The 8,796-nt window shown below is 40.5% G+C and overlaps 1 protein-coding gene and 1 long non-coding RNA gene across 2 annotated transcripts in view; one reads left to right on the top strand and one right to left on the bottom strand.

Annotated features, from left to right (window-relative positions):
- Window positions 1-2,175: 2,175 nt before the first annotated feature.
- LOC125485517 lies at window positions 2,176-4,882 on the bottom strand. The gene is made up of 3 exons (XR_007264218.1): window positions 4,689-4,882; window positions 4,435-4,595; window positions 2,176-3,230 (listed from the first exon to the last, which is right to left on the bottom strand). It is a non-coding gene; the product is annotated as an uncharacterized LOC125485517 (long non-coding RNA).
- The window catches only part of ada (adenosine deaminase), a 59,548-nt gene continuing 54,733 nt past the window's right edge, over window positions 3,982-8,796 (top strand). Inside the window, exons 1-2 of the mRNA XM_020527456.2 lie at window positions 3,982-4,215; window positions 7,862-7,923. Of these exons, the coding sequence (XP_020383045.1) occupies window positions 4,168-4,215; window positions 7,862-7,923 (110 nt within the window). The 5' untranslated portion in view covers window positions 3,982-4,167. The remainder of the gene's footprint in view (window positions 4,216-7,861; window positions 7,924-8,796) is intronic.

The following is an 8,796-nucleotide window of genomic DNA, read 5'->3' as shown; positions in this document are numbered from 1 at the left end:
CCCTTGTGATTAATTTCCTTCCTGTTTGTCCAATGTAGTGTTTGTCGCAGTCTTTGCAGAGAATCTTGTAAATGACACTGGTCCTGTCCATAGTGGGTAGTGGGTGTTTGGTCCGGATGAGCAGTTGACGCAGGGTTGATGTGGGTTTGTGTGCTACTCCGATGCCTAGTGGTTGTTGAAGTCTTGTGGTCAGTTCAGATGTGTTCCTGATGTAAGGTAGTATGATGAGTGTGTCGGGATGTGTAGTATCTTCCTGGTGTTGTTCTTGTGATAGGCATCTTCTGACCCAGTTTTTCGGGTATCCATTGTCTTTGAATACCTGGAAGATACTCTTCTTCCTTTTGGCGTAGCTCTGTGCTGCTGCAGTGTGTTATCGCCCGTTTCTACTTTTTTCACAAACTCTCAAATCTGGCATGCTTCCAAGTCCAATACTATGAAATGGAAATGGTGTGTGGGAAAAAATCTGAGATTTGTCTCCTATTTAAAATAGGGAGCCAAACCTCAGCAGGAGCAGTTATGCATTTTACAGACTAAAGAATGTTTAGCCTGCAAAAATGTCAGAGGAAAATGGTACACATCTGGGTTCGGTCACACACCAGAATGAGCCTCCAAACCCAGATCAGAATTTGGCCCTGGGAGTCAGAGGATATGATCGGAAGTTGAGCCTATCCTAGGTTTCTCACATTTTGAAAATGGTCTATTAATCATCATAAAAATAAACAACTTCGTGGCAGAGAAATACAAGAAAGTATGAAGGGAAGAAGGCCATTTGGCCTGTCACAAACAATCAAATCTATCATGACTTAACTTCATTTATTTAATCTTCTGTAGAGAAGTGAAAAATTGGAATGATTTTTTTTTAATCCCCAAAGAAGGAAGGACATAAAGCTAAACTGTTATTTGATACCTTTCCAAGAACTCAAAAAATGCATATCCCCTGCCTCATGGAATCCTGAACTTCCCCCATGTTCAAAATATTTGGAAAAAGACAATTCACAGGTGTTAAGCTAAACTCCAGATCATCCATGCACTGCTCAAACTTGTCTTGAATGCCTTTTACAAGAAACATCTGCCCTTTCTTTTCCAGAGCGCAGCAACACAATAACATTTTGATCATTTCAGCTTAACCTCATTCCTTTAACTTGAAACCAAATACTTATCCAGCAAATTTTCATATGAGCTAATCAATACAACATTGGCTGCTAGCTCTGGTAGTCTGTTCTTCATATGGTTTCATTGTTGTGTGAGTTTTAGGAAAAATCTTCTCATCTCCAGATTAATTTCAGTTTTATGTATTTTAACTCATGTCTTCCAGTGCTTTGCACACAGTAGTCGCAGCATTTGTTTATTTCATGGCCTGTTAACCTTACTACAGTCTTGCTAAATCCAATAATTTGATACTGAAGTTTAATGTAGAAAAGGTCTCAAGGAAGGAAGAGGATGTTGAAAGTCATTCATGAACAGAGTGTCAACTAAGGTCCTGTCCAAGGTGTTCTGGTTGAATCAGAAGGTTGGTGAGACACAGAGAATTAACTTGAACTGGCAGAGGTTGATTCTAGAGGAATATATCCATTGTAGGAGCATGCTAGCTCATTACACTGTACAACTGCTGTTCATGATGAAGGTTATGTCACCATCTGCTTTAAGTCAAGGAAACTAGGCTTGGTCTAATATGGTTGAGGAAAATCACTACCTGGTTCAAGTGGAAGAGTTTCTGTTAGTTAACAAGATATAGTTTTCTGCATATTAGCAACTAGTTACAAATTGCATTCATATGGTTAGATTTTCATTTTTTGGAGATGGTCATTGCCTGGCACTTACATGACATACTATTATTTGTCACTTATCAACCGAAGCTGGAAAGCAAAGCAAAACATTGTCGGTGGCATTGAGGTGTTGTGAATAGCACTAAACCTTGTGTAATCATTAGTGGATATCATCACTCTTATCATGGGGCAAGGTCATTGATGACGCAGGTGAAGATGGCTGCGCAGAGGATACTACCCTGAGAAACTTCTGTAGGAATGTCCTTGGACTGAAATGTTTGGCTTGCAAAGACCACAACCATGGTTCTTTACATCAGGTATGCTCCAAACACTGAGAAGTTTCTCTCTGACTCACATCAAATTCAATTTTAATAGGACTTCCTGATGCCATACTTAGTCAAATGCTTAATTAATGTCAAGGACTGTTACATTCCAGGAGTGAGGTGGGTGTAACTATTTTGTTTATGTGTGGATGAATATTGTCATGTGGTCTGGAGCCAAAACCCCCAAGAAAAACCAATCTAAGCGTTGATGGTGGGCCGGTTATTGCTGTGTAAATGTTAATTGACAGAACGATCATCGATATCTTCCATTGCTTTGTTGGTGATTGAGAGTAGACTGATCAAACCAACTGAATTTGACCTACTTGTTGCCAGTAGAAAATACTTTTACAAATTTCTGCATTATCAGGTAAATGCCAATGTTGAGGTTCTATTGGAGCAGGTTTGCTGTCACCAGCATCTTCAGCTATTTCTTAATATTTCATGGCATAACACAAATCAGTTGAGTTCTGGAATTTGTGATGCTGGTGACTTCAGAAAGAGATCGAGATCGATGATCTATTTGGCACTTCTGGCTGAGATTATTTGGCCTTGTCTTTTGCACTGATGTGCGGATTTTCACTATCATTGAGGGTGGGACTGTTTGTGAAATATTCTATTCTTGTAAATTGCTTAAACATTCTGCACAACTGGATGCAATAGACCTGAAGAACACTAATTTTACCCATTAGATCCTCCATAACACATTGCTCCAGCTGTTGGGTATGCATGTAGACTTGTATTTTGGCTTCATGAGGTTAATAACATTTCGTTTACAGGTATGTCTAGGGCTACTGCTGATGGAGCACAGTACATTATGGATGAGTGTGCCAGTTTACAGCTGCTAGAACTGTTTTGTACTCATCTCGTTCAGTGTTGTGATAGCATCACACAACGTAATGGAGAATAACCTCAGCATAAAGATGGAACTTTGTCTGTACACGGGCTGTACTATGGTGTGTGCTATTGATACTCTCAAGGCAAGTTGGTGAGGGTGAGCAATGTGGCTTTTTCTCATTTGTATATTCTCACACCACTTGATGCATGTCCAGTCTGGCACATTCAGCACTTGGTCATCTCAGTCTGCAATAGCACTATTGTAAGGAAAGGACGTTGAAGTATTCCACCCACAGTACCTCCTGGCCTAGAAAGAAAGAGAATTAATTAAAATTTGCCTTTTTCTGGACACCTTTGGCTCCAAAGTTGGCTACAGGTAGGATATTCAGATATGAAAAGCACAATAACTTCCCCGCAAGTGTCACCAGTTTTCAAATCACAGTCAGGCGCCAGTGAAGGCAATGGAGTCCAATTTGCACACTTTACAACCCGGTTGCTTTTCAGCAGGTTGACTGCTAAAGAGTGGAATAAATGGCAATGAGCAGGTAGGCAGCAGCCTTGAAGAGCCAAAGGCCCTGCTGTCTGCTGGGCGAGCACAGTTAAAGTCGCCCCTTCTCTTCCCTCGTTGCCAGAATAAGAGGGACAGTCTGGGACATGAAAGTTGCTTGGGAGGCACAGGATGGTCAGCAGATGAAGAAAAAGTTCAACTGATGAGACACCAGGTGCTTTCTGACAAATCTGGGTGTCTATCCGCAAAGTTCCGGTGGGTTCCTAACTCTGGATTTCTCTTGGAGTTTCACGCGGAGTAGCTCATGCAGCCCAACTGTTTAACTCCGGTATCTGCCTCTTCAAGCTGTTGACGCAACAGTAGTAGCCAAGGATACGTTTGACAGAAAGCCTTCAATTCCAAAAAGGAACTCACTTTGTCTCTGATTCCCAATGGGGACCAGCTGATAGAATGTGCATGACAGCCAACCCCTGTCCATGATCTAAACAATCCCACCCCCCCACAACTACCCTAAAGATATCGAGTGTGTGTAAAAGCAGTGGAGGTTCTGAGTTGTGACATTTGCTCGCATTGGATTTGTGGGCGGAACTAAGGCGGGACGAAAGTCTTTAAAATGGACATAGGCTGCAGGAAGTCGAGCTGTTGGTTGCCCAAAAGGAAAAGGGGGAAAACCATCTAGATTTTGCGTCTCTGAAATATCACGCTCACTGGGGGAAGAAAACAAAATAGGCTGGACATGGCACACAACTCAACAAACAATGTACAGATATTCAACAAACCCAGGGTAAGAAACGCGAGGAGGCAGTTGAAACTTTACCGAGCCAAACTGTAATCCCCTATTATGCGTTATCGTAATATAAAGTTAAATAATGATTACTGAGCCAAAGACGGATTATGGCTTCTTTATAAATTAATATTTGATTTGGTTGTGTCCTGAATTATCTTGATGTTCATTTTTGTTAAAGTTACACCGAAAGGATTCGAAGGATGATCACTTAGTTACCTTTTAGCCTCGATCGGAGCAGTCGGCTTTATTTTAGATGTAATCGTGTTTGCCCCGTGGTTAGTGCAAGTCATAGAAAACGAAGATCTCGATTAATCGAAAGCAGTCGGAGTAAGGTGAACTTGTCCTGTGCGATTCCTTGTACTTTTAAATAGGTTATGCTAAACATTCCAAAAAAAATAGGTGTATGAGTTGCTGAAAATTAAGACCATCCGGGATGAGGAGTTGAGAAGTAATGCATTTAGAGTGCAAACCTGGTGTTGCTTCCTGTAGATTACGGGAATGCTTTGGCGCATTGATGCACTTGGTGGCGGGACCCCCACATCTTGCAGTTAAAAGTGAAATGCTTTACCAATAGTGCCGAGTTAATTCTTGGCTCACTGAGGCAGGATTGATGTGTGTAAACCACTGAACAATGTGAGCCAAGATGTTTCTCTGGGAGCGGGTTGTGGCATGTTTCCTTCCAGAAATGACGTTGACAGGTTTGTGCAGTTGTACAATATCCTGAAACAAGCAGTGTTGCAAAATGACAGAATGCCATAACGATTTTTGCTTTGTCTTGTTTCATATGTGTTTATTTTAGCACATTTTAAACTGATTTTAGAATGATAATGTCAAGGGTGAAATTTATTCAAGCCGGATTTAGACCGGATTTTGCGTACAGCTGCTGCTTAGAGCGCCATGAGCCAGTGAGAGAGGCAGCGTTAAGCTGCAAGCACTATTGGAAATTGGGAGCTTGTCTTTTATGGACTAGAAGAATCCGGCTGCTCTGACTCGGTTTAAATGCATAATGCATTTCAAGTGTTAAAAGTGCCCCACTTTGGATAGGCGAGAGGTGACCGTTTCCAAACTCCCAACTGTCTGGTCTAGTCAAACTATTTTTTGCCTTATCTCCGATATTTTATAAGGAAACAATAGTTATGAATACACTTTAAAAAAAGTGTTTTTTTTTTAAACACTTCACGGGTGAAGTTCGTCAATTTATTCCAGTTTCAGGCTGGATCACCCGCACTGTTAACCACCAGGGTGAGGAGAAATGAACTGACTTCTTTATTCATCTGCCCTATCGGTTATTTGGAACAAGGTTAATGCAACAAGGATCCCTTGTCTTTCTCCAGGCCAAACGAATGTTTTAAAGGGAGCCAATTTAACCAGACTTTCTTGAGCTAATTGAAGAGTGAGTTTATTAGTTATTAAATGCAAAAATAAATAATAATGCAACACATAGGCACTTTAGAAATCAGATGTGAGCGCAAAAACTAATTAATATGATCAATCACCGAGTTCAATGACAAGAGATGAGAAAACGTTGTGGCTGTTATGTTGGATGCCATGGGTAGTGTGGATATAGGTAAATGACCACCATCTGAAAGGCCTTTGTCAAGTTGCCTTTCAACTGTAGTTTCATTTGCTTTCTGGCTTTCAGCAAGAGAGAGAGATAGTCATCCAAAATTGTACCTGCAGCACAAGGATCACCAGGGCTTTTATCAGCTGTGATCCTCATAGCACACACATTCACCTACTGGCATGTACTGAACAGGCTTGAAACTGTTCTCGTATATTCTTGAAAGTGGAAAACACAAACATGTCCTTCACATGTTTCTCAAGTTGTTTTCACAGTCTGAGATAACTCATAGAGGATTATAGTTCAGTTTGCAGTGTATTTCTCTCTTTGAAGTCCTGTTTGAAGCTTCCATGGCACCCATATTATATGACATTCCATGGTCTCCCTTGAAGCTGTTGATAATTCACACAGGCCTTCCAGACGGTCATTGAGTTACATTGTTCAATATTTACATTCTCTGTCAATTTGGCCATATGTTCTCTGTTTAAAAAAAATGCTTTATTTAAAGTTCAGTATGCCCATATGTGATCTGGAGTTATGATCTGTTGTCATGACGATTGTCCTAATGGCCTATCTCCTTATTATCCAGGGTATTGCCTTTGAATTCCTGGAAATTCTGGAATGTTTCAAGAGTTAATGGAAAGATGTATTCAAACAGAGATTTCTCCCTAATTTACTTTACAGCCATAAAGATATGAGGAAACTCTCTGATTCAAAGTCAGGTTTTAGGATTTGGGGAGAGGAGCTGCTGACTGTATTTGTGATTTTGAGGTATTGACCTTATTTTTACAGGCCTGGTGAACTGGGCAGAGCCAAATGGGTGTCATGAAGCATTTGTCCAGAGCAGGTCTTCTAAATCAGAGCAATCCCTAATACTTGCAAGATAAGGGTGTGTGCAGAGACAGCAGGGATCCTAGGGTGATATCTTCCAAGTTTTTTGTGAGGCTTAGAGAAGTAACTTCTCCACAACCCGACCAGGCAACCTTACATTGGCTGGGCTTAGGCTCCACCATCTGTTGAACTGGTCCGAATGTATATGGTGCACATTCCAACCAATTCATGCATACAAATGTCAAAAGAATCCTAGGATTTGTTTATTAGAAGATAATTAATATCTGACATTTTAAAAAACCAGCATTGTATCACTTTTAAGATGTCACCTCCTGAGCTGCTTCTTGGAGTTAAAGAGCTGGTGTGGCCCCCGCTCCCATTTCGAGGCTATTCCCAAAATATTAAAGCTGAATGATAGAAGTGAAAATTGACATCCTAATTCTGCATGGTCTCTTGGATTCTCTGTTACATTGAAGGTCAGTGGATTAAGAGGTGAATAGAATGTGAGAAATCTCCTCCCATTGAGGATCCCTTGGGTCTCCTGAGAAGAGTCACGGCAACGATGTCAAGGGTCCACAGGATGACAATTCCAGCAACTTTATTGTCAGGACCTAACTGTGATATAGGAAGAAAGCTAATGACCTGACAACCTGGGTTGTTAATTAGGATTACTAACTCCTTTATCGGTTAATCTAATGTTTTTGCCAAATCCTGCACCACCTATGATCCCGAGACTCTCAAGTCTTCCTTACTCTCAGTTCCCTACATTCTGCTGACCTGCTGGAACCTTTTATAGTCCAAAACGTGATAAATTTGAGGTTTGTGTAAACAAGATAATGTGGAATTGATTATATAATACAAGGGTCAGGATAAATGTCCCTTCATTACTTGTTGTGCCTGGTGTGTACAAAAAGCAAACTATTATTAGCTAGTTCACTGATTCAGATCATTGCATAAAAATAGGAACAATTGACTTTATTGTTTTAGGATTAAAGTTCATTATCTTTGCACTTGTTATGCATTTTGTGATTTGTTGCAAATTATTTATCACCTGGAGATATTGTGTACATCAACAAACAAGATTAAAGGTCACTTGAAAGATTTGTGTGCAAGAATGACAGAGAAGCACACTTTATTTAATGCAGTTCATTACTTGAGATGCATAGTACAGCCTGTAGTTATGGCAGTACCATATTTAGAATAACAAAGTTGGAATCACACATCTATCAAATTTTTCTTTTTTTGTTACAGGTGGAGCTTCATCTTCATCTTGATGGGGCTATAAAACCTGAGACAATTTTATACTTTGGCAAGTAAGTTGCTTACCTGATTGTAAAATCAAAGCAGTCTGTTCATGTTTGCCAGAGATAGTAGGAACTGCAGATGCTGGAGAATCTGAGATAACAAGATGTAGAGCTGGATGAACACAGCAGGCCAAGCAGCATCAGAGGAGCAGGAAGGCTGACATTTTGGGCCTAGAGCCTTCTTCAGCATCTGCAGCTCCTACTATCTCTAACCTATTTTTCTAATTGGTATTTGTTCAGACATGTTATTACACCACTGGAGAAGGTGGGATTTGAACCTGGGCCCCCCAGTCTAGGAGTAGTGACACTGCCACTGTGCCACAAAAGGGCCCTCTCCCTGGCGTTCATACCTAGTTTGGTTGATATGGGACTCCTGACCATTAACCAACCTAGCTGACTTTGGACTGCTTTCCGAAACATACTTTAAGGTGCTCATGCCCTAAAAATGAGATGTTTGCTGTTTGGCAGATCACGGAGAGGTTTGTCTGCAAACACTCTGCAAAACAACATGCTGCAGTTTATTGTATTGGAATGCGATATCAGTTGTATCGATCATTGTGGTGTAAAATAACCAAAATGAGGAAAATACGTGGTAAGATAACAAGAGTTGTGAAGTAGGGGCAATTTTATTTGAAAATTTTGCTACTGTAGTGAATATTCATTTGTGTGATAAAATAAATTTTGTTTCAGTTGTAGGAGAATTCTGCCGAATCGCTGTGGAATTTCTGAAGAGAGGCTCAAATCCCAAAACATTTGAAGGAGCAGCGAGTATGTAGTTACAAGTGGCTTTTAACCTGTAATTCTGATTAAGGCAGTGGTGTTCTTTAATGCTGAGTAAAATTTGCTAATATTACAATTCCTGTATCCATGATCTACGTTCTG

This window comes from Rhincodon typus, chromosome 19 (genome assembly GCF_021869965.1).
Source record: "Rhincodon typus isolate 14 chromosome 19, sRhiTyp1.1, whole genome shotgun sequence".
NCBI lineage: Eukaryota > Metazoa > Chordata > Chondrichthyes > Orectolobiformes > Rhincodontidae > Rhincodon > Rhincodon typus.
This window is presented reverse-complemented; position numbering and strand designations above follow the sequence as displayed.